The 25,340-nt window shown below is 38.2% G+C and overlaps 3 protein-coding genes across 4 annotated transcripts; 1 reads left to right on the forward strand and 2 right to left on the reverse strand.

The window, feature by feature from the left end:
- Positions 1-95: 95 nt before the first annotated feature.
- On the forward strand, positions 96-7,476 carry LOC132978828 (Y+L amino acid transporter 2). Of its 2 annotated transcripts, XM_061044152.1 has the most exons (11): positions 96-267; positions 428-464; positions 559-1,082; positions 3,238-3,363; positions 3,459-3,603; positions 3,860-3,983; positions 4,174-4,277; positions 4,361-4,457; positions 4,557-4,706; positions 5,191-5,374; positions 6,304-7,476. In XM_061044152.1, the coding sequence occupies exons 3-11, from the start codon at positions 569-571 to the stop codon at positions 6,396-6,398; spliced, it is 1,539 nt and encodes a 512-aa protein (XP_060900135.1). In that variant the 5' UTR covers positions 96-267; positions 428-464; positions 559-568; the 3' UTR covers positions 6,399-7,476. The 2 variants fall into 2 exon arrangements, with proteins under 2 accessions (XP_060900135.1, XP_060900134.1); XM_061044151.1 differs by lacking the exon at positions 428-464.
- A 91-nt stretch (positions 7,477-7,567) lies between these two features.
- Positions 7,568-10,223, reverse strand: wu:fc46h12 (uncharacterized protein LOC568958 homolog). Its single transcript, XM_061044156.1, has 5 exons — positions 10,005-10,223; positions 9,404-9,512; positions 8,365-8,475; positions 8,059-8,137; positions 7,568-7,950 (listed from the first exon to the last, which is right to left on the reverse strand). The coding sequence occupies exons 1-5, from the start codon at positions 10,100-10,102 to the stop codon at positions 7,859-7,861; spliced, it is 489 nt and encodes a 162-aa protein (XP_060900139.1). The 5' UTR covers positions 10,103-10,223; the 3' UTR covers positions 7,568-7,858.
- Positions 10,224-13,240: 3,017 nt separating this feature from the next.
- ccdc39 (coiled-coil domain containing 39) lies at positions 13,241-25,250 on the reverse strand. The gene is made up of 24 exons (XM_061044157.1): positions 25,127-25,250; positions 24,309-25,059; positions 23,001-23,120; positions 22,707-22,853; positions 22,453-22,611; positions 22,239-22,331; positions 21,366-21,494; positions 21,035-21,226; positions 20,766-20,869; positions 20,543-20,675; positions 19,004-19,198; positions 18,676-18,840; positions 18,436-18,573; positions 17,548-17,756; positions 17,253-17,376; positions 16,985-17,144; positions 16,756-16,862; positions 15,761-15,901; positions 15,398-15,577; positions 15,138-15,226; positions 14,053-15,000; positions 13,822-13,932; positions 13,666-13,742; positions 13,241-13,484 (listed from the first exon to the last, which is right to left on the reverse strand). Exons 2-21 carry the CDS (start codon positions 24,405-24,407, stop codon positions 14,829-14,831), a joined length of 2,856 nt encoding a protein of 951 aa, XP_060900140.1. The 5' UTR covers positions 24,408-25,059; positions 25,127-25,250; the 3' UTR covers positions 13,241-13,484; positions 13,666-13,742; positions 13,822-13,932; positions 14,053-14,828.
- Positions 25,251-25,340: the final 90 nt, after the last annotated feature.

The following is a 25,340-nucleotide window of genomic DNA, read 5'->3' on the forward strand; positions in this document are numbered from 1 at the left end:
CCCTGGGGGCAGGGACGAGGTCTTCTAGTCTCTGAAAATAGCACAAGGGGGGAACACGAGAGTGTGGTTCGCCTGGTGCTGGAAAAATACTCGTTGTGGTCATGCTGGGCTGCAGGGATTGCAACATTGACCACCCTGTTGCTGCCTCTCAGAGGTGATGTCAGCAAATGTCTCAGTACCTGGTTCAGAGCACAGTGACCTGAGGACTACTCTCTATGTTCAGAGGATCAAATTCAACTGTTGACTTTTTCTTAGTAAGCAAATAAAGTAAGTACACTTTTGTCTTTTATGTCATAAAAACTGTCCTTAAATTTTCTGTTCCTGTCTTGATGCATCCCGAGAGGTCTTGGGGGAAAATGTAACTGTTGCATTAAGTATGTGTTCGGCCACATGCTCACACATTATTGCTGCACTTTGGTTTTTGTAGCTCAGCCTTGAGATCTGGAGTTAGAAGTTCAAATAAAGTAAGAACAAAAAAATGTATAAATGGAATAATCATGTCTTTCAAATGTTATATCAGTATATACTCTAATCATTGTTCTATCATTTCCACAACAGCACTGGAGCAATGGGGGATCTGAGGCAGAAGATGGGTGTTGTGTCTCAGACGATATGCCCGAGTACCCGGGCTGCGTCTGATGATGACTTAAAAGCACCAAAGAAAGAAGAGAAAATACAGATGAAAAGAGAAATCACCCTGATAAATGGAATCTGCCTTATTGTTGGAAACATGATCGGCTCTGGGATCTTTGTCTCACCTAAGGGTGTCCTCATGTACAGCGGCTCTTACGGGCTGTCGTTGCTGATTTGGGCTTTTGGGGGCATCTTCTCTGTGTTTGGGGCTTTGTGCTACGCAGAGCTTGGTACCACCATCACCAAGTCAGGAGCCAGCTATGCCTACATCCTGGAGTCTTTTGGAGGCTTCTTAGCTTTCATCCGTCTATGGACGTCCATCCTGCTGATTGAACCAGCCAGCCAAGCAGTGATTTCTCTGACATTTGCTAACTACATGGTGGATGCTTTCTACCCCACCTGCCAGCCGCCCTATGACTCTGTACGACTTATTGCTGCAGCCTGCCTCTGTAAGAAACACTTTGTGTGTCCGAATGAGTGTGTGAGATATAAAGTTCAGCATATAAGTTCACTCTTGATCTATAATGTAACATACATTTTTGTGATATTCCAAGTGTTTACGGAAAAATACAGAGAGGAAAACTCTCTTCGCTGCTGCTTTCACTTGACTACTCTCTTGAGTTTATGCTCCAGGCTTTCTAAGAGTTTAGAAAGCCTGAAACAAAACACTCACAGGACTAATGTATAAAACTCTGACCAATTGCCAATTCAAATGCCTAGAAATAATTCATTTAAATAAGCTATATTTTAAAGATGGTAATAGGCTGATTTTAATGTCTTTATGTGGCTGTTAAAATTAAGACATAATTACAACAAGATTTCTGGCTTGATTTGTAGATTTCAGTGACATGGAGTCAAGGCAAGCACTGACCATTAACCTTCCTTTTTAGGGCCGAAGACAGGTATTTCAGTTATTTTCGCACATGAGCACATCCACTCACTGATTCCTTCAATACACCTGGTGAGTGTAGGGCACTGTAGTCATATGATGACACTGAGATATACAGTTGTGTGTCGTTTGCGTAAGCATGGTAAGAGATATTATGATATTCCAGAAACTAAGCAAGCGGCAGCATGTAGATGTTAAAAAGATTAGGCCCAAGAAGTGATCCTTGGGGAACGCCACATATTATATTTCTACGCTCAAATTCATGATTATCAAAGAACACAAAATAGTCTCTGTCTTACTCTGACAAGTACGTTTTTGAACCAATTCAGTACAGTACAAGAAAGTCCCACCCACCCTTCCAGTCTGTCAAGCTGTATGTTAAGGTCAACGGTTTCAAAAGCAGCTCTGAGACCAAGTAAAACTAGAACTGTGACTTTTGACGCATCACTGCTCAGGCGAATGGCAATACAGATGGCAGTCTGCCACTTGAGTTCATATCAGCCTCACTCTCCTATAAGGCTGTATTAAAGGGAACATATTATGAAAAATCCCCTTTTACAGTGTTTTTGAACATATATTTGGGTAACCTGGGAGTCTACCGACCCACAAAATGTGAAATAAATCCATCCAGTCCTTTGTTTGTGGTCTGCATAAATCTTAAAACACAGAGAAAAGTGCTCCGTTAAAAATTTGCTCAACTTGTGGGATTCTGATAAAAAAAATCCCCTCCCCTTCCCTGATATCTCCACCCATGGACTCCACCCCCAGTCTAGAACAAAACTTTTGCACAGGTCTGCCATTTTTATTCTCGCTAGCATGTATGATGTAATGTCTACTGGGAAAACTCAGGGGGGGCTCATTGCATTTAAAGAGACACACACACCAAAACGGAGCGTTCTGAGAGAGCTGGTTTATACAGGGTCACAAACCTCCTCTGGGGCTTGAGTCATGTTTTATTTTGACAAAAGCACAGCACAGATGTTTCATTTAGACCACAGGGGACTGTTTTAAAATGTAGAAAAGGGGTATATGTCCTCTTTAAGATACTGCTGATGCAAATCCAACATTTCCTGCTGCTGCTAGTTCACTGTAAGAATGTTAAATTAGCACTACATGGGTTGGCCTTCATTGTGAAGCAGCCACAAGAAAGCCTTTTGTCAGTGTAGATATTCTTTATCCTCTGGGGGTATAAAACTCTTCAAGAAATCCTTAAGTCTTATCTAGCTGGAATAACATGTCCAAAATGAAGTGGTGGAGAGATATTATGGTACCAGTAGGCTATCCATTTATCCAAGTTTCAAACCCAGTAACCCTGTGTGTGTGAGACTGGCATCGGCTATAGTTAGACTGTCAGTCCTTTAAAAATACCATCATGGTCTTACAGCATGGCTTTGTGCTGTGAAGAATGTCGTTAGCAGACGTGGTATTTAGGTTAGAGATCAGAGATACAGTAAGTCACGAAATGCTCAGCATCTGTTTTTGTACCCTCATACTGTATGAGACATACAAGACATAGAGGAGATGGTTAGTGGTCTTCTGTACATGGCTGGGATTACAGGCTTTGTTATACAGCTTCTTAATTTAAAGTAAGCCTCACAAAACTACCAACACATGTGAACTTTATTCCTGAAAGAAGAAGCTGTGCAATGCTTTGTTTGTTTAAACTCCCAGTCATTGCAATCAGTGTTTTTTCATGATTCCTCTGGTTTGTCCAGGTATGCTCATCTTTATCAACTGTGCCTATGTGAAGTGGGGGACTATGGTCACAGACATTTTCACTTACGTCAAACTCATGGCCCTCATCCTCGTCATCATTGTAGGAATCCTAAAAGCGCTGACAGGTAAAATGAGATAAAAGTATAAATGCTTCAAAGGAAACATACATATGCACATATGCACCAATCGCCACTTTAATGTTTTTACTTTCTATGTGCAGGAGAATCAAAGAGCTTTGAGAGTCCTTTTGAAGGCTCCTCTACAGATCCAGGAGCCATCGCTCTGGCACTTTACTCAGCTCTGTTTTCCTACTCTGGCTGGGATACTCTCAACTTTGTGACTGAGGAGATTCAGAACCCAGAGAGGTAACATACGCACGCACACACACAAACATACACACACACACACACACACACACACACACACACACACACACACACACACAGACAAAATTACATTACAAAGTACAATTACATAAGTATGAATGATACTGAAACAAATGGACATCTGAGTTATCTGTGCACTAAGTGAAACAGACTCTTAAGTTTGGCGTTGAAATGTCTTTTAAATATACATATTTTTTTCCTTTCATGAATCTTCTGTAATCTGTTGTGTTTTTAGGAATCTTCCTCTGGCCATTGCAGTCTCCATGCCCATAGTGACCATAATCTACCTGCTGACTAATGTAGCATACTATGTTGTTTTGGACATGCCGTCTCTTCTGGCCAGTGACGCTGTCGCTGTGGTAAGCGACACACACAGTCACCTGAGAGAGATAATTAATACTGCTGCTAACTTTAGTCCTGCTCTTCTCAGAAAAAGCTGACCTCTGATGTTTTGCACTGTGCACCAGTAAACCTTGTTTGCATGCTGTCAGTGTAATGTTGAAAAATGTGTGGTCTGATTTTGAAAGGTTCTTTAATCCGACCCCACAGACATTTGGGAATGCGGTCCTTGGACCGTTCAAGTGGATCATTCCTATCTCAGTGGCCATGTCCTGTTTTGGAGGTCTTAATGCTTCCATCATTGCCGCCTCAAGGTATGTAGGAGATTCTGAACAACAAACAGCCTTAGCCTTATAATAAGTACGTCATCAATAACCTTTTTTTGTTGAACATGCAGGTTGTTCTTTGTCGGGGCCAGAGAGGGTCACCTCCCAGACACACTGAGTCTGATTCACATGGAGCGGTACACACCCATACCCGCCCTTCTGTTCAGTGTGAGGACCATTTAACTTTATCGTAGAAATTATTCATTTTTTCAAAAAATAAATACAAAGTTCAGTTGGAATAATGAATGTCTTCTCTTCATGCTGCAGGGGCTGATGGGTCTGATCTTCCTGTGTGTGGAGGACGTATTTCAGCTCATCAACTATTTCAGTTTCAGTTATTGGCTCTATGTGGGTCTGTCTGTGGCCGGCCTCATCTACCTCCGCTTTACTCAGCCGGACAGACACAGGCCTGTGAAGGTATGAAGGCACAAGATATAATATCAAAAATCCACTTTGTAAACTGTATCTACTGTATTACTGCATCTTTACTTACATTTTGAGTAAAGATTGAGAGGTTTCTTTACATTGTCCCAATCGAAAAAGCCTCTGCATATTTTAAATGAGCTCCACGACCAGAAACGTGGTAAAACTAAATGCTACAAGTCAGAGTTACATATTGCTCCTTTTGAGTTTTTCTGTGTTCAGCTTTGTATCATCTTTTGTATCAAATAAACAAGGAAATATAGCTGAGTTATATTTTTATGCACTATAGACTCCTGAGAAAGTTCAGTTGTTCTCTCATGTAGTGCCTTCATTAGCTAAACACATTGTGTAAAGTATACATCAGTAATAGTTCATTTGAATCCTTGTAGAAAAACAAGATACTCCCACTCAGCAGTTTTTTAATAATTAACAAACTAACCAGATTTCTGTCTCTCTCTCTCTCTCTCTCTCTCCGCAGTTGACGTTGTTCTTCCCCTTCATCTACTGTGTGTGCAGCCTGTTCTTAGTCATCGTCCCTCTGTTTGGAGACACCATCAATTCCCTCATAGGAATTGGCATCGCACTCTCAGGGGTGCCGGTCTATTATGTGGCAATTTACCTGCCAGAGGAAAGGAGGCCCAAGTTCATACGCAAGCTATCCAGTAAGTTTCTGGTTCAAATCTACGGAGGCCAAGAGAGGCCATGCTTTAAAGTCTTTTTTATTTTAAACACCATTGCTTTGAGTTCCCAAGTTAAGTAGTTTTGCTTCTAAAGAAACAAATATCATCGCTCTCTCAAAGGAAAACTAAAATTAGAATTATTTTTATTACCTAATTAAGAGTACGTTTCCAGTTATCATCTTTATCCTGTGATCTTGAAAAAACTAAAGTTTTTTTCCACAATAAGTTTATTTTTTTTTAAAGCTGTAAGCTAATGGGAAATCAAACATATTTTTTTTTTTACATGAAATGTGGTCCAAGCACTCTCTTGATTTTCAGTATCCACTGTCTTCTTAGATCGTTTTCACATATGAAGTCTAGAGAACCTGGTGTGATTCAGGGGGGAAGTTGTGACATTGTTGCATTTTCATTTGGTTCGGTTTGCTTTCTCACTACACTTGGTCAAGCCTGTCAAATGTTGCTTACTGTTACCACCCGCCACTAGGCGGGGCTGTAGCCCTGGTCAGCGGCACTATGACCAGAAAGTAAGCTTAGTTGTGTATGCACCCTTAGTTGTTTTTTTTAATCTGGCAGCGATGAAATGAAAAAGGTTGTCAGATTCTCTATTTCTATAACTTACAACCTGTATTATAACAAAGACATGAATAATGATAACAACATTTGAGCTTCCCACCCTGAGCGTGAGGTCATGGGAACATGGCCTCAGTGGGAATATAGTCCACTAAGTCTTACCAAAGACACCAGAACACTTGACTGCAGCACAATATATGTTTTAATGGGATTGTGGAGGTGGTTGACTACTGCCCTGTTTTTAAGCCATGTGTCAAAAATGTAAAGAAGTGAATTCATTATAGTCAATCATTTGATTGTCACAGTAACTAACCTCCCCTCCACTTCTTCTCCTCCTGCAGACGCTGTCACCATATTCACCCAGAAGCTGTTCTACTGCTGCCTGACTGAATTTGACACCGACACAGATGCACAAGCAGGCGGTAAAAAGCAATGAGCTGCAGACAAGCCTCATGGCCCAGTACTCAGCTGCCTCCTGGAGTTCCTCAGTCTACTCCATGTGCTAACATTCATGCTCCCAGTGGGCAGAAAAAAAACTTTTCATAGACTGAGCGGCGAGGGAGCATGTGTAAAAAAAGACCTCAGTTCTCAAACGACTCCGCAGGAAAGGAGCAAGAACAACATTTGAGAAACTTTTGCCGTTTTCTGAAAATGGGATTCATTTTTCTGATGAAGGAATATCTTCTATGAGGATTTTATAAACATAGGTACACAACAACAGCTCAGCACTTTTTAGACTTTTGTGATAACTTTTTGTCTGTGGAAACATCAAATAATGATGTGGCTGTAATACAATCATGTTACAGCTCTAGATATATATAATATGCTCATTATACTGTGTAGCTTTGTACAGTTTGATTCCAGATTCAAATGAACTGTAAATAACACAAATATAAAACAAACAGGTTGCTGAACAGTCTAACTCAAAGTAGTTCAGTTCTCAGTTTGAGGTATTTTTATTCACTTTGAATATTTAATGCGATCAGGTTTACATTTTGTTTTCAATGTATGCCACTTTAAAATCACCAGCAGTGTATTTCTGTTTCACTGCAATAAGAAAGAGATTATTTTGACCATTTTTATGAAACTTTAACACAACACTTTCCCTGCTTTAGATGGAGCCTGGTCCACTGTTACTGCAGGTTCAGTACTGCTGCACACATAGTGTTCAATTAAACTGTCAAACGTTAATGGACCAAGATGTTTGGTATCATGTATTACATGTTGGGAGGACGGTTATTCCTCATATGTATTGGGAAATAGCCAGATAGAATTTAAAAACAGATTACACCTATAGAATATATTTATAATTTTAAAGATGACTTTCACTTACAGTACCTTCAATTTAATTTTTTCTGTTTTTCTTTCATTTATAATTTGTCTTTTGTAATGAGCTGGAAAAATAATTAGGCATCCCTTTCAAAAACAGTATATTTCTTTACAGGTTTACAATATTACAGAGTTTACCTTCTTATTATAAGTCACTGTATACTAATAAACCGGTGGAGCCTCAACACAGTACAACAACTCTTCTTAACCAGCTCATAGCTTATTATGTCCATTGATTGACTTATTTACACTGTTTATCATGAAGAAACTCACAACTTTGAATTAATGCATTTAATTGCTTTTTTATAAGAACAGGTCAATCATTACGTCTTTCAAAGTAATCAGCTGTTCAACAATTCTGGATATCGGTTTCATATAATGGAAATGATAAACAATGAATTATGACAAAAACATGTTTCTAACATATAGCTTCAGTAATATTCAAAGTTCAAATAAGATTCTAGCTGCAATTAAAAGCCACTATTTTAAAAACTATGACACCAAATCTTGATGATACCTAATTTAAAAAAAAGGGTTATTCATGTAAAGAGATTTTTTTTCTTCCAGTTAGGTTAAAGTGCAGTTTGCAGTATCAAACCCAGAACAGATCCATTTGTTGCTGAACTGTTTGTACCCCTCAGCATTGATCAGGTTACTCCCTGAACAGAGAAAAACACAAAGACATTCATGAAGACAAAAAAGTTCAATGAAATCATTTTTCCATGGTATTTGAGGTGTGTTCTGAGGTAAACAGATCAGATACTTACCATCCATCAAGTTCTGCAGGCTGCAGTAGTTTGTGCTGTTATCAGCCGGCTCTATAGGGAACTCAGACACCGCCTCTCCCTACACACACACACACACACACACACACACACACACACACACACACACACACACAAACACACACACACACACACAAACACACACACAAACACACACACACACACACAAGCACACAAAGAGGGGAGAGATAAACACTGTTTTAATAGAAACATTAGAGATGATGACATTTTGTATTGAAGTCCTGTGGTCTTGAAAAGAGCTTGTTCGGGGCTAAAACACACACTTACAGTCACTTTGCAGACGGTGGACTGCTCCAGGAGAAACTGAAGGTCGCTCAGTTTCTTGGTGGTTGGAGAGGTGTGTGTGGCTGTGATCAGGTACGGAACTGACGCCACAAGCTGTAAAACATTTCAAAATCACTCTTACAGACACATCAGATACTTTCTATTTCAAACTCAACCTAAAATACAATCACTGAATTGTCCATAACTGTAGATTTCAAACAGACACAAGAATCTGTTCTGCTGTGGACTTTGCCGTTCTGAAGGGATCTTGCACTTTTTCCCAGTAATTTTAACGTGTGCTGTGGTTAGCTGACGGAGCGTGGTGTCAATGCGGTGGTTACACCAGCCATGTCTTGGCTCCAAATGACATCAGTATGTTAATAAGGCAGCGCCCGTTGTGGGGTTATTTTGGCTTCAAACTATACAACAGAAGGAGACTGAGAAACACAGCAGTATACGGGCTGTAGCAAATTCAGTGGCAACTAATCCATGTCTCCCATATATTAAATAATATGAAACACTGTGTCATTACTAGAAAAGTTATTTATGTCGAGGGTCTTTGAGGATATAGGAAGACATTTTAATTGATTTCCAATTCATATATTTACTGTAGGAGCTGTAATGTGTATTTTTACCTCGGTTGATTATTTGTTATATTTTGCTCCTTATATGGGTTTTATATTATTTCCGGTAATTAGCAGTGGGCGTGGTTTACCTTATTTTTACATGTGCATTGGGGTGGCCGGAGGCTTGACAAAGAGGGTGAGTGAGTTTGAAACATTTTCTGTTGACCATCATCGTCATTTTTATCTTCATCATCATCACCGTAATCATCATCATCATCTTTTGAACATTTTGTTTACAATTAGTTTTTCACTATTGTGTTTAATAAATCCACAAACATATCTGGAATTAGAATTTTTTATACAAACAAGTCACATGTACAGACCCCCTTAGTCTCTGTGCGGAATTTTTCAATCTTAAGTTGCCACAATATTTATCACACCTCAACATTAGATCAGTTAAACAAGATGTGTCTGACCTCGTAGGAGCACTTCTCTCCTGCATACAAACAGCTCTGTCTGATCTGCCAGGCCTTGATCTGGTTCACCAGCTTTCCTTGGACAAGCTCACACGAGATGTCAAACAACCTGTACAGCCCCACAAAAAAACATCATTAATGCAAATATTAACTTTATAAACTTTATATTAAGAATCATCATAACTCTGTATGTTTCTGCACAGGTATGACTAATGTGAGTCTTGTGGTCTCCACATATCCTGCATAACATGCGTGAGAAATTAGTCTGCAGAGCTTTGACTTCCTAAGTTCCTTGTCTAACATGCATTTGACCCTTTTACTCTGTGACAGAAGTGGATTATATGCTGCTGAAAGACACACAATAAAGAGTTATCTCTGTCTGAGAGCAGGTCACATGGTGCAGCATCTGCTCTGTGAACATGAAGTAACAGCTGCTGGATGGACATTTATAATCAAATCAAACCATTTTTTTCAATCGAACATAAAACAGAGAATTCCTAGAGAGAGTGCCTCAAAGCAAACTCAATACACAATGACAAGCTCTAAATTTCCTTCATGAAGCATATCATGAAAATACTTAAATGAAGAACATTAAACTTACCATTTGACTTTGCACTGTGAGGTTCGGTCTGCCAGTGAGATGGTGAGCGTGGCCCCCAGGAGAACAGCAGAAGTTACTAACAGCAGTCTCAGGTCCATGATGAAGATGGACGGCTCAGTATGTGTCAAGTATGTTTATCAGCGTGTGGACGTCTTCTGAATGCAGCTCAATCTCCCCTGAGGGCTAAAAAGAGCCGAGCATCATGTGATCATGTGGACGGTACAACATTGATTAACATGGACCACAGCAGGAGGAAGGAGAGTGGACGAAACTGAAGAAGAACAAACTTTAGTTTAAAAAGAACAAACTGAGAGATGTTAAACTACTTATGTAAAATCTGGATGTTCATTTGTTGGATATGTTACAATTGAATATAAATATTTTAATAAATTATCATATTGTGTTTTAATGGATTTAATTACTTTCTGTGCCCATTGTTGTCCACTGGCGAGATTTTGGAATTTAACTTGCAGAGACCTGAAACTTGACTTAAAAAACAGAGTCCCAGTCCAAAACATTTTCAGATCATCCTACAGCCATTTTATTTTAACCAACAGTATCCATGCTGCACAGCCTTCATAAGACCTATAAAACATGGACATTACATCTCTGTGAATCATGATGCAAACGCTCTCAAAGAGAGATTTACCTTCATGCTATCCTAGTGGTCTATATTCAATCAGTTCAACCTTTTTAGGGATTTTAAACAACAGACTTTTGGCTAACATGGAGCAGCAAAACAAAAGCACAAAACTAACCTGAAATCAGCACATTGTCTATTCATGCTGATGTGGTGGGAGTTGCCTTCTTGCACATCAAGCAGAATAAATATCACCATCAACATGAATACTCTAAACCGTATCAATATCATCATCAATATAATCGTCATTAACATATTTTTTTCAAACAGTAATCGGCTGCAGTCAACAGCTACACGAGAGTCAACCAAACATTAGAGTTAAATAAAAATAACAACACTGCTCTATAGAGCTAAAGGGGAAAAAACACAAAAACACGGCTTACATTCTAGGTGATCTGGTTTTTCACAACATCAGTGTGATTATTTGTCCATGATTTCTAAACATGAGTCATAGTTGACAGACAGTGAAATGTTTTCTCTGGCTGCTATAGCCTCACTAACATTCATGTTTATAATAACCCAAATATCATCAACTCTCCCAAATATTCAGAGCTATTGATTGTTGTTGTTGATGATGGGCTGATAGCTCAGATGAAAAGTTGAGTCATGAACTGAAATAAAGCCAGGAATATGTATGTAAAAGTGTTGATGCACTGGAATTTCCACATGTGTACATAGCATGGGAACCAGAAGAATCTGAATGAGGTGTCCACTTGAAGTCCCCCAGCAGAGCTAAAGAGCCCCCCAGGCAGACCCCCTTCCAGAAGCTACCCAAATACTCCAAGACAGCTGCATACTTCGAATTGCCTTTCGGTTCATATGCACAAACAACAGCCAGTGCTTCCTCTCCATAACTCCAAGTCCCAAAGAGGCAACCCTCTCATTCCCAGAGGAAAACTGCCCGGGGCCTCTTGAGTATCACCACACCTGCCTGGTGCCTCTCACCCTACAAACTCTGATATACGAGAGAGGCCTTCCTTCTTTGCAAAGAGTTTGGCTCAGAGCCTTAGCTGTGTGTTGGGTTTAAAACAAACAAGAAACTTTTGTATTTAATGTTGAAAATATTTGAACTTGAACCTTTTCCTAGTGATAACAGCATGAGAACTAAAGAGTCATAACAGACTCACTGGAGATGATTTGTTCTCACATGTACAATAATCATTTGACACTGTTGTTTTAATACCATGGCATTGATTCTGCTGAATTTGTCCTGGCACATGAAATACTGCTGTGACTGTAAAGACTTCTTAGTTTCCTGAGATGTGAACAGACATTTCTGAGAAGTGTTAGAATCTAAAGAAAGTACAGCAAACATATTCTATATTTTAAGTAGTGGGGAGTGAAAAGTATTGAATGCGAGCAGCCTGAGTCAGAAGAGGATTGTTTCCCTCTTCAGCCTGTTCGCCCTCTACTGACAAAACGTTGAACTTCACATATCACCCAGTTTGATTTGTTTAAAATTAGAAAATTATTGTGTTTTTTCACAACTGCCATGTTGATAGTAACATTCACTTAAAAATGAAAGGAATAACACAACAGATAATCGAGGGTTCGTCAAACTATTACACTTACTGAACAAAACTTGTCGTGTGGAACATTATCTCACTCTGATTATTGTCTTTTAAGCTAAGAGTCTCTCCCCTTTGAGTGACAGTTCATCATTTTCCCCAAAACTTTGTCAATGAACATCAGGTACTTCATATTATAGACAACGATCATTACTGTCAGAAAGTGAAACACATGAGTGATATACATGTCTTTGTAAAATGTAAAACTCTGACAAAGACTGCATTTTTGTTATACAGATGGCGCTTGATTCAGATTTTCTGCCTAATAAAACTGAGAGTGTGACTGAAGAATGGGCATATAAGGGCATACAGGTCTACTCACAAATGATTACAAACAATATGATTGATACATTTGAAACATTAGTAACTACATGTAATATACCTCACAATAACTTATTTCAGTATAAGTAAGGACCTACCTCCTGAAACAGCAGAGAGACGAAACAGAACCAGAGAATTCATGGGTTAAATGAATTTCTTAGCGAGAATAAAGATAGTGGAAATAGTAAATCTCAAGCTCTCAAGAGAAACAAAGTCGAATTAGACAAGGCCGTTCAATCTATTAGATGTTCAGTAAGTGTAAGATCTAATCTAGAAGTACATAGATGCAAACATGGAAAGTTGTATGAAAAGGAAGTAAGACCTTTGGATTACATTGAATGACTGCCATACTGTTTATTTTACATCTTTCACTGACATGTCACTCAGATTTATATTCCGGTTACAGGACATGAGCCTTTAATGTAGTAACAGACACACCTGCAACAATAACTCCTTTCAGTCTCATTACTGCAGGAAACAAATAAACTGTCTTATACCTAAAGTCTGGAATTTAAAGCTGGACTCCAAGCAGCGTTTTGACATATCTATCTTTAGATCAAGGCAGGCACAGTTTCTGCATGTTTGTCTTTTTTTTAGAATCAGACTGTCTCTTTACAATTGTGTAAATAAAAACCTGTATATATGTCGTTTGGCCATAGTTTTCAGTTCTTCAGTTCTACGCATTTTAAAACATAAAAACACAACTGTTGAATGCTCAGGAGCAACTCTTCAGAAAAAGGAAGAAATGTTCATTCAAATCTCTGCATCAAGATCTTCTTTATATAAACTTCATTGTTGAGAATTTCATTTTGAAGTCTTAATATAGTCCAGCTCCTGCACGACAAGTGATCAAATACACATTTGTGAGTTAAGGATTCAGACTTTGGTGATTTTCTTTAATGTCGGTTTGAAGTCCAGACCTGGTTGGATCCCCTGGATGATTTTTTGGAGCTGAAATACAAAAACAAAATCTAAACTCATCACATTAACATTTGATTCCACTGTGCAGTCAATAACTTCATAGAGTGGTCAGTGTGCTGCACACATTGTATCAAAGTAAATGTTTTAATGGCATCAGACACAAAATGATTGAAAAGGTATTTATACCTGTGAACAAGGCAAAGTGACTGACCTGGTTTAAGACTGGAGCAACTGTTGTTTCATTTAGCTCCAGAGTGGACTGAACAACTGTCTCAAAGATCACTATCACTGTGTGGCATACAAAATAGAATTCAGACTCATTCATGTTAGAATCCCATGTTCAGTAGCATGCTCAAACAACACTTACCATAGTCTGATGAATCTGTTGTTTGAAGGGTAGATGTTGCTTCAATTGGTTCTAACGGAGACATGGTCAACGTCTCTGGTTCAGAGAAGGGATGAGACACTGGGAAAACATCTAAATAGAAAAGACCACATTTTTAATTCGTATTGCAGAACCTAAGTTTTAAGAGTTTAAGAGTTAACCGACAAAAATATATATTTTTCATTTTCCTAAGCCTTCTGGAGGTCTACTCACCTGTCTGTGCAGCACACCGGGTCAAACATCCAGCAAACAGGATCAGCAGCAGCATGTTTACGTTTTTTTGCAGATTATAAAAAATTCAAAGAGTGAAATTTATGGAGAGAAGAAGCGTCCTCTGGTCCGTCAAAGGCTCTGGCTTTTTTTGTTCCACACAAGGAAGTGGAAACTTATCCAGAAGGTGTGGCTGTGAACTACAATACATTTTCTCCCTCAAGAGGAGACACTTGTAATGTAGGACAGACAGCCCACACTGGTCAATGAAATATGAGAAGGCCCCTCATTTTAATGTGTCATGGCCACTATTTCTAAGAATATGATTTTCTTTATTATTATCCTCTAGTCCAAAGGTCACAAGTGCCTGTGTAGCTATTTTTCTATGTGTGAATAAAGTTTTTCTTAAGCTTAAACAAGCAAAATCAAATGAATCATTTCAAATTAGAAGAGAGAAGTCTACTGACACATTGTGAACATATCCAGGCTATTTTGTGAAAATCAACTGTGCTTCAGGCTGGATTACATTCAGATACATACCCAAACAAACAAAAAAGTAAGAGTAATATTACAATTAGAAAATGACTCATAACAGACTTTTAAATGTACCAAACAATCTTTTTAAAGGCATTTTAAAATGTCCCATCCTGTCGTTATACAGTTATAGGACACTTAAAGTAACCATAACCATCTTTCTCATGAGGTGTTTAGTTGATCTCCATCCACATCTGTCAATAAGGAATGATAATAAAACATGAAGTAGACCGACAAGCAGCACACTACGGGTTCTTCAACTTTCTGCTGCTGCTGCTGCTGGCAGAGCTGGAGCCTCTGGAGGAGGTACAAGGAGGAGAGGTCACATTCAGATCCAGGCCCAGCTCCACAGTTTTCAGTACGGGGGAGTGCAGTGCAGAGGCCCTGGGGCTGCTGCCTGCTGAGGATCCAGCAGACCTACAGAGAAAGACCATACAGATACAGATACAGATACAGATACAGATACAGATACAGAAAAATGAATGGTACCAAATTAAGATCATAACTTTAACATTTTAGTTGTTAAAATAAACATAATTATCAGATCCTCTGACCTGAGAGAGGATGAGCTGCAAGCAGAGTTCGTTTTGGAGCTCCGGTGGCTCGTTGGAGTGGAAGATGGAGATGGGAGACACATGTTTGCCTGAGAGAAGTGGCAGAATTAAACAGGAAAGTTCTTAAAACCTGATTTATATTTACTAAAATAAAATCTATGGTGCCATAAAATGACAGGAACTCACAGCAGATCATGATATAAAGCTCAAATAATCCTCTGAATTCAAAAGAATAAATTGTAGTCTTTAAGGTTTTCTACCTGCAGGAAGTATTTCTCCAGCACTGATCTCAGGTCGGGGTTGTCCTCCATGGCTTCGTTCAGCATCTTGTTGATACTCTTGTTGAATTCGATCAGCTCCCTCAGCCTGATGTCCTGTTCCTCAAAAGTCTCAGTCTTGGTGTTTTTTGCAGAGCGGATCCCTTTGGTCAGTTTAGAACACTGAGCAGACAGAACAATGACGATCATAATGACCTCTAGAAAATGGTCGTATTTAAGGACATCAGTGCATAACAGTTTGTAACCAAAAGACCCCTATCAAATAAGATTAAATTCCAAGCAATTAGCTTTAAAGTTCTCTTATTGTAAAACAGATGTGCGATGTAAAACAGTTAGACATCAAACCTGCTTCGTGGCTCTGTCGATTTTCTCGTGCTGGGATGCAATTTCTTTCTTCAGCTTACTAATGAGTGACTGTTTGTGATCGATCTGTTCTGTCTTCACCTGCTCTTGCTGCAGCAGACTCTCCATGGTATTGTTCATGTCCTGTAAATGGAGAGCAGTGAACAAACACAAAACACATTAAAGTAAGGTGAAAAAGCATGCACATACGCAGGCCCCCCAGGTCAATTTCACTGGATGACTAAGCTATACAAAGCTCTGTAGTGGGTCGCTTACAATGAATACTCTAGAAGGGACAAAACTGAATAATACAACAAGCTAGTGGTGTGATACTGAAGAGTAGTACTGTTTGAAAGACGCCCTGGAATCCATGCTGTAAACAAAGTTGGGACATAAAAAAAGTTTTTTTAAAAAGTTTTTAAAAAAATACAAATGAATAAATCAGGATCATCTTCAGTCCTTTTTTTTTAGTTCTCAACAGTATAAATGTATAGATGTAACTCTAAGACATGTTTTACCCCATGAAGGCATACAAAATAAAAAAAGATATCAAGCCATTAACATCATGCTGAATATATTGGTGGCCCTTCATTTTATGTATTTTTCTCAGCCCTGTCCTTTGATTGGACAGAACGACAGCTGTTTTAGAGGAACTAAAGTCTACAAGGAGAGACGTTTCTAAATCTTTAGTATATCACTTAGAATATACTGGCATGTAATGGAAGTAAACATTTAGGAAAGACAGTAACTAAGAGGTGAATCAACAAATATGAGGTGCACCCCAACCCACCATAAAGAAGGATGATTGTGATTTTGGGCAGCTGAGGGAAGATTACAATACTAGCAATGAAAGCGGAATAAGTAACAAACATTAGACAGTTGAAAATGTTTTTTTTTTTCAGGTAGGCTGACTGCTTACGGGTGAGTTTAACAATAAGTTACTTCTGGGAGTATTGTAATGAGGTGTGTTGCTGCTCTGTCTATAAAAAGAACTGAACCTGTAAGTCTTGTTGGAGCTCTTGTATCTGTCTTCTCTTAAACTTCACTGTCTCTTCAGCGGCCCTCAGCTGCTGTTCAAGTTTGACTTTCTCCTGGTTCTCTGGACCTAAAACACAAACATTGCAATCAATCGTACATTTATAGTCAGTCACATAAGTTGATGATCCCTGATACGAGTGTGAGTGTGTGAGTTGTCTAGTCTACTTCTGTATATCAGGTCATACGTACTGGCTTCACTTGCTTTACTAAGAGACTTTCGAAAGTCAGAGTTACAGTTGTTGAATAACTGGATGGTGTTCTCCAGAGCTTTATTTTCCAGCTCCATCTTGCGGATATCAGCATCCAGACTGTTTCCCTTCCGCTTTAGCTCCTCCTTCTCTTGTGCAGCCTGATGGAAAGTACACAGCAGTGATTGAAGAGTGAGAATGCAGTGCAGAACAAAGCACACCCCCTTATAGTGCCAACAGGCTTTAAGGAGAATATTAAGACATCTTACTTTTGTGATGTAGAATGCTTGAGATTTCTCCTCCTCCCCCTCAGGAGCTCCCAGTGTAAGCATCACCACCTCATATCGCTTCTTCATAGTATCGATCTTGGACAGTTTCTCATTCAGCTCAGCACTGAGACAGAAACAGTTCAATTAAGAGATCCTTCAGTAAAAATGTTGACTGAAACAATGTTTATGTCAGAATAAGAGAAATGAAAAACGATGTAAAGCAAATATTGATCTGGTTATGTGAAGGATTGATGGCTAGATAAACAAAGAGAAAAGTTTTATTCAAAGTTTTCACCTGAGTCTCTGCCTCTCCTGCTCACTAATCTTGAGCTGCTGGCCGAGCATTTCCCTGCTGACTTTGATCTCGTCCTCTCGCTCCTTTATGGCTCTCTGCAGCTCCAGCCTCCTCTTCTCTAAGGAGAGCACGCTGTCCTCCTTGTTGTACAGCAGATCCCTCTTACGCTTCAACTCCATCTTCAGGATGTTGTGCTCCACCATGTTGTCCTGGTGAGGAACATGTCAACAACAGAGTGTGTGGTTTTGTTCTGCATGTAGATGGTGCCATCTTTCAGATTCTCTGCTGTTTCTAGGGAAGTAATGGCATTAACTATTTCAGGGACAACAACAAAATGAAAGTATATTTGTTAAAAGTTTTAATTTTTTATAAATGTATTCTGCGTCATTAAGATTAAGTCATGATGTGCATTGTTGGACATAGCAAAGCTCAAATGTTCAAAACCTTTTCTGGTTCCTGTTTTTAAATGTGAGGATATGCTGTGTTTTCTAAACGTATGTTTCTGACTGTTAGTGCACCATTTTTGGCTCTGGGAAAATTGTAAGGACCCACTTTTTTCTATTCCCTGGCATTGTAGAGTTGTTGACAGAATAATTAATTTCCAATAAATGATATAAACAAATGTTTAAAATTAAACTACAACCTTATATATTGTATATCATGTCTGTCTGTCTGTCTTTACATATGTATATATGTATTTATGAGTTACATACAGGTATGAGGCTAAAAAAAACAACAGGGACAAGACCAAAGAAAGATACTACCTTGAATAAAGCAGTGGAAATAAGTGCATATTTATTTCTTCATCCTAACCCATTCTAAAGGTGGTGATCATACACCAATGACTTTAGAGATTTCTGCTTACCTGCCATGACATCAGTCAGTTACCTGTTTCCTGAGCCTGATTCTCTTCAGCTCTTTTTCGTTGGTGGTTTTTTGCAGTTTGAGCTCCTCCATCTTCTCGGTCAGATCCCTTTTCTGAGCGGCTGACTTTGCCATCTCTTTGTTCAAGTAGCGAATATCATCCTGTCAGAATCAAGTTTTGAATTAATTAGTTTCACTGGTTCGGTGTCTGTAAAATGTAGAAAAGAACAATGAGATTAAAAAAACAACAAGTACTTGACTCACCTCCGCCTCCTTGAGTGCACTTGTTAGCATGTTTGCCATCATCTTTTTCTCCTCCAGGGCTTCGGTCAGCTCAGCAATGGTCTTACCCATGGCTTGCTTTTCACTTTCGTGAAGGTTACCTTGCAGCTTAGCAAGTTTATTACTCATTTGGTGAATCTCAAATTCCTACACAGGGCAGGAAAGAAAAAGGTTAAAAAATGTATTAGAATTGCAGTCTAGCAGCAGAAGGACAGTTTGGTTGTGTAATTGTAGCAGGTCAGATTTGTGTGTGTGTGTGTGTGTGTGTGTGTGTGTGTGTGTGTGTGTGTGTCGGCTTTGGTAAGCGTGCCTTTTTGTGCAGGGTGGACTGCTGGTTTATTAATTCATTCTCTAGTTTTCTTAGCTGGCTTTCCAGGCTGGTGATGGTGGTTTTGCTCCTGGAAACTTGGGTGATAGAATTCTTCTCCTTTGTTGTCAGAGTCTGCAAGTTTTCTTTACCATGGAAAAGCTCCTCCCTGCAGACACGCAGCTGGACTTCCAACTCCTACAGCAATACATAGACCAAAATAATATATAACATAACAGAGTAAAACAACAATCATGTTATATGTATCACAGATTTCTTAAAATTAAACTTCTAACATGTTTTTCTAAAACAAAAAAGTAGGGTATAAAATCTGATTTGGTATCTGATGTTTTTTCAGTTTTAATTCATCTAGTGTCTGTTAACCTTGGTATGTGTCATCATTTACTCTTGTTTAGTTAGTTTGTTGCATGTTTTTGTGATTTCCTGTTTTATTTTGTAATTTCGATCCTTTTTTTCTGTTTCCTGTATGTTTTTGGTTGATAATCCAGAGTTTAGTTTTCAGTGTTTCCTGTTTTATTTTGTAGTTTTTGCCCCTTTGTGTCATATCTAGTCTTACTTCCTCTCTTTGTGGGTTTCCTCCCTTTCTGACTGCCTTCATCAGTTTCACCTGTGTTCTGTGTTTGATTGCCTCCTGTATTTAGTGGACAATTGTTATGGAATTTCTAGTTAAGCTGCACCACGAATTGTCAGACTTTTTCCGTGTTCCTGTTTTGTAGTTTCCTCATGGCTCTTGGTTTTGTCGTTTGGTTTTTTTGTTGTTAGATTTTTGAAAAGTATGCCTTATTGTGCCCTTTGCCCTTTTTGTTCAAATAAATACTTTGGGGTTTTCTGCGAGTGGGTCCTCCTACTTGTTTTTTTTTTTTACCACACGTGACAGTATTGGTGCATTCATGGCCATTTACAGGCCTTAAAGCCTCCACCAATCTCAATGTACGGAGGTCAAAGAAACAAAACTCAGGGCACAATCCCAAAATGAACATAATGCTGAATATAATTCTGATTCATGTAAGAAGACAATATAGTCAAAGGCACCTTTAAATAATGTCCTAACATTTCAAGTAAATCGGAACTTTTCTTATCTGGACTATGGTGTTTGGACAGTACATGCAGCAAGAATTGGTACTTTGGGTAAAAACACACTTTATGACTTGACTTTATGGCACTGCATCTCTGATGAGCCCATAAAGTCTATATCTCTTACCAATATATGACCAAAACATATCTGAGACAATTTATTTAATTACAATATTACAGTGGTTGAGTTCATCAAGGAAATGTTTCATTACTTTAAGCATGGTCGCATGCATCAGGATGGTTACAATACATTTTTTTTTTTAAAACATCCCACCCCAACAAATGGGACATTATGTACTTTTTTCAGTTTATTAGGTTCTCTAATTTGAAGGTCATTTATTTCCTAGTAGTATGCTTCTCTTCGTTATTGTTTGAAAAAATTCAACAGTGGTCCATGCCAATCGTTGCCATAGAAAATAAAGAGTTCAGGGTCTTCGGGCTGCTTACCTTGATCGCCTGCTCCTCGTCCTTGAAGAACTTGTCCATCTGTTCAGCTCGCTCCTCCTCACTGAGGGCGGTCTGAGTCACAACTTTCAGCTTCTCTTCCAGAGCCACATTGTAGGTCCTGGCCTGCTTCAGTCTACAACAGAAACACACATACAGAGAGAACTTGTGTACAAGATGCTACAGGTGGAATTCAACAACAGACATGTTGTAATATTTCACTGACTTCTCATTGTTATCTTGGATGTCTTTCTTCAGTCTGGCTATTTGCGACTTCACAGACTCCACATTTGATGTTGTTCTGTCCAGAGTGCCTTTACAACTCAGCAGCTGCAGGGTATTCAAAGTTAAATGTGATATCTTTAAAAGGATGAAGTTAATTAAAAAGGTACGTTATTTGAAGACTGTCACATTCTTCATGCACACGTTCAGTGAGCATTTTTTTTAAAGGATAACAGCAATATGAATGCCTTTCATGCTTTTTGAGGAACTGACCTCGTCCTGCAGCCTCCTGCAGTGACTCTCCTGCTCCATTAAATCCTGCCGTAGCTTTACAGCCTGTTGGTTGGCGATAGTTATCTTCCTCTCGGTTTCCTTGTTGTTGCTCCTCTCAGTGTCCAGCAGGTGCTTCCATTCTGTGATAGTGGCATTTCTTTCCCTAATGTTATGGTCGGCTTGGGCAAGTTGCTGGATGGATCAAGGAGCAAGATAGGGACGTGGAAACAAATGTTACTCAGGGAGTAAAGTTTAGTATTCAATACATTCTGTTTGTTTTTTGGTTCATAAATGCATATTTTTACTTTGAGTCAGTGTGCGTTTTATTTACCAGCGCACACTGCTGCATCTCAGCGTCTCTCTGCTTCATCTGTTTGATGGTGTTTTCCCACTGGTGGATGAGCTGTTTTGTCTCAAGGTGGGCCTGCTGCAAATTCTCTGTAGTTTTATCTAAAGCAATCTGCTCAGAACACAGAGAAAATATATAAGCAAACATTTCAAAGATTTTCAATGGGAGAAATATTCAACAACAGCATGATGTAATGTATGTGTTTTACATGATATCTGACCTAAACATTCTAATGTTTTGATGTCCAACCCAAAGCCGTTCTTAAACTAACTCATTTATCTGCCTGATGCCACTGGCACTGTGTTCAATTTATTGACAACGTAAAGGGACTAGATTGTCAGACATCCTGAAGAAAGTTTTTGTGTCAAATTCATATTTAAATTCCTCTTATAAGTCTGCAAAGCACATTTCTTTGCAACTACTCATACATTTGCCTTATAGGATAGGATAGGATAATACTTTATTGATCCCCAGAGGGGAAATTTGGGCGTTGCAGCAGCAAAAGACAAGTAGAAGAAGGTCAAACACAAGAAAAATGTAAACAGAATAGATTAGATAAATAAAAATAAAAATAAAAATAGGGGATATATACAAGTACAATATGAATGCTGAAGTTAACTATGCAGGGAATTAAGATATTATGTGCAGTGAATGGCAAGATAAAGTGACAAGTGATGATTAAAGTAACTTGGCATGATTGATAGCAACAGGTTATAATGCACTTTGTACTTCAAATAAAATAATTCTACATGGACTTGGCTTTTAGTTGCTTTAGCATGTGTCAATGTCTTCGAGCATTTGCTAGTTTTATCACTGTGACAAAAATCAGACATGTGCAGGGTGTTTTAACAGTACCTGTGCAGATAAAGTCTCAGTCAGTTCTTTGTCAAGTACTTTGCGCTTGTCATTGGCCTCCAGTGTCTTCTTCTCTATGGCCAGAGTGAGTGACTGTATCAGGAGAGATCATACAGCTGTCAGTTCAGGTTATTTCTAAAACCAGATGTGTCGTTTCTGATGAAAACAGAATAGATGTGAAGCCTGTTTAAATATAAAGGTGTTTTCCCTTCACCTTGATCCTTTGTTCATCTTGCTGAGCGTACTTGATGATAGCCATTGTATCCTCATCTTTACGTGCTGACTCCTCTAAAAAGGCGTCCATGGTCTGCTGGTCCCAGTTCATCTGGTTCCTGAACTCCTCCAGCTTCTGCTTGGCTTTGAAGATATGGTTCTAAGGATGTAGAAATTGGTTAAAATAGAGAATTTTGGCACCAATGATTAAAATTGTTTCTACACTAAATATGTTATGGATGGTATATATTGTACCTCTAGCATGTTACTCCTCTCTGCTAAAGATCTATTGTCATTCTCCATCTTAGCAGTCTCCTGTGCCAGACGACCTCTTTCCCTCTCTGCCAGGGCTGTAAGGTGTTTCTCTAACTCTTCCTCTCTTTCCTTGGCCTTCCATAGAGCCTGCATTTAGAAAAAAGCAAAGTGAGAAATTAACAACACACTCGACACTGGTTATTCTTCCCAACAACAAGAAATGGCAATACATATCAAACACATAATAAATATACAATATATTATGATAATAAATATAGTGATGCACATACGTACCTCTGTATTTTCCAGCTCTTGTTTGGCATTTTGGAGATTATTGACTAGGGCCTTATTTCGATCCTTGTTTTTCTCAACTTTGCTTTCCAGTTGCACCAATGCCGCCTCTTTTTTACGAATCTGTTGTTGAAGTCATATTATTAAATGCATCATATATGAGAGCAGGTCTAAATTAAGATCATGTAGCCTATAGTAAACATTGTGATAGGGTACCTTGTGACCTTAATCCTTAAATTATATTCAAACAAACAAAAATTACTGCAATTCAATAAAAGATTTCACTGACATTAGCACAAAACTAAGGACAAACATTACCTACTGCTAGAAAACACAGGCCATTCAGAATTTAAACTACAATTATATAATTAATGAGAGATAATTTTTTTTTTTTTTTAAAAGGCCAACATTTTAAATTCTCTACAGATGGGCATTTACCTTAAAGTCCTATGAGGGACAAAAAATGACTAAAGTATAAATAAATGAATAAATAAATAAATAAATGTTGGGAGAAATGCATACAATAATGTATAAATAAATAAATAATTAAATAAATGCATTAATAAATATATAAATGCTGAAAACAATACATCAATGAATAAATAATAAATACACTTTGTTAATGAAAAAGGCTATTTATATATTTTTACATGTATTTATTCATTTATTAGCGTATTTCTACAGTTATATATGTATCAATGCATACATTTCCACATTAATTGAGTTATTAATTTATTTCCGTATTTTTACATTTACACATCTATTTATTTCTGTGTCCAGGTCGTAAGAGGAAAAGTATATATGTAAATTTGCTTCTGTCTGTTTTTCAAAATTGACCAATCCTACTTCAGTAATGTTAGGACGGCCCACTTAATTTACATATTTACTTTTCCATGTACAACATGGACACAGAAACACATAAATAAATATATGAATATATTTATTTATATATCTATTGATGCATTTATTTAATTATTTATTTATACATTATTGTATGTATTTCTCCCAACATGTATTTATTTATTCATTTATGTATTTATTTATACTTTAGTAATTTTTTGTCCCTCATAAAGTCCTTACACAGCATATGAATTTAAAACTGTATTTTTCGCCATTTTAATTAATTCAGATTTATTTGTTAGAATGTTTTCCAACATTTCCTTACGTCATTTACGTAAGTTTACTTTGGGATCGTTAAGAGTCTCACAGCCAAATACAGATTGAACACGTTCATTCACAGCATATTTAGCTTTCTATGCAATGACTTGTACTTGTTGGTTTCATTTGTTTGGTTAACTTTTCAAAACTCACCTCCTCTATCAAAGCCTTGTTTTCAGCGTTTGGCTCGGGGATAGCAAAGCGCTCATCCCAGCCCATCTCAGATAGAACTGTACTAAGAGCGCTCGCCATGTTCCTTCAGTTTCACAAGGTCACTAAATACAAAAAAACCTAACAATAATGAAATAAAGTCAAAAAGTTTCGCTTTCTTATCATTAACTGTCGACGCTTTCTCTTCCTCCACTTGTCCAGTCACCGTTACAGCTGGTGTCTGTTGTCACTCAGGCGCCCCTAGCAACCGCATGTGCCGTAGAGTAGTGTCGTGAGATAACCACAGGGAGGCAGCGCATTCAGTGGATAGTTCACCTTGTGAATATGATGAATACTTACAAGCAATAACTCTAGTCAATGAATTATTACTTTCTCGAGAATTCATTTGACGTATACGAGACTTCCATTATTTATCTGACTTTTGTTAATAATTCTGAAAACGTGTATGCCCAGTTGACAATATACTGCCTTCTTTGACTTATCTTATACAGGTATTTATTTGGTCTGTGTTCGAGAACATACTGAAATCCAATAGTTTTTGTTTTTCACTCATTTGTTTCTGCTTGCTTGATTTCTTTATTATGTCAGTTTGGCATGCCCCTGCAGTTATAATTGATTACTTTCTCTCTCCATTTGTACCTATGTTTAATGCTTGTTGTGTGCTTTCTAACTTTGAAATGTGCTTTATAGATTAATGTACATATCAGTCTGCATAATGTATTTGATTTGACCTCTGCAAGTGGAGCAAAAATTTAAAGTTATGAGCAAAGTGACAGCCAATCATGAACTATGACCTCCACATAATCACAACCGGCAAATTGGGTTTCACTATAGGGTCAATTGACAACTCAAATTGTGATGGTACTTGACCAAATTCAACTCAAACTATGCTTTAGATGTATAGAAGAACCTAGCCTGATTTCAGACAGAATTGTAAAGTCGTTACACTGCATTTCTATCGACTGAATGAATTTGGTGGATTCAAAGTTCTAAACCTGTGATTTAAAGGACCCA

The sequence above is a fragment of the Labrus mixtus genome, chromosome 8 (assembly GCF_963584025.1).
Source record: "Labrus mixtus chromosome 8, fLabMix1.1, whole genome shotgun sequence".
In the NCBI taxonomy this organism is placed as follows: Eukaryota; Metazoa; Chordata; class Actinopteri; order Labriformes; family Labridae; genus Labrus; species Labrus mixtus.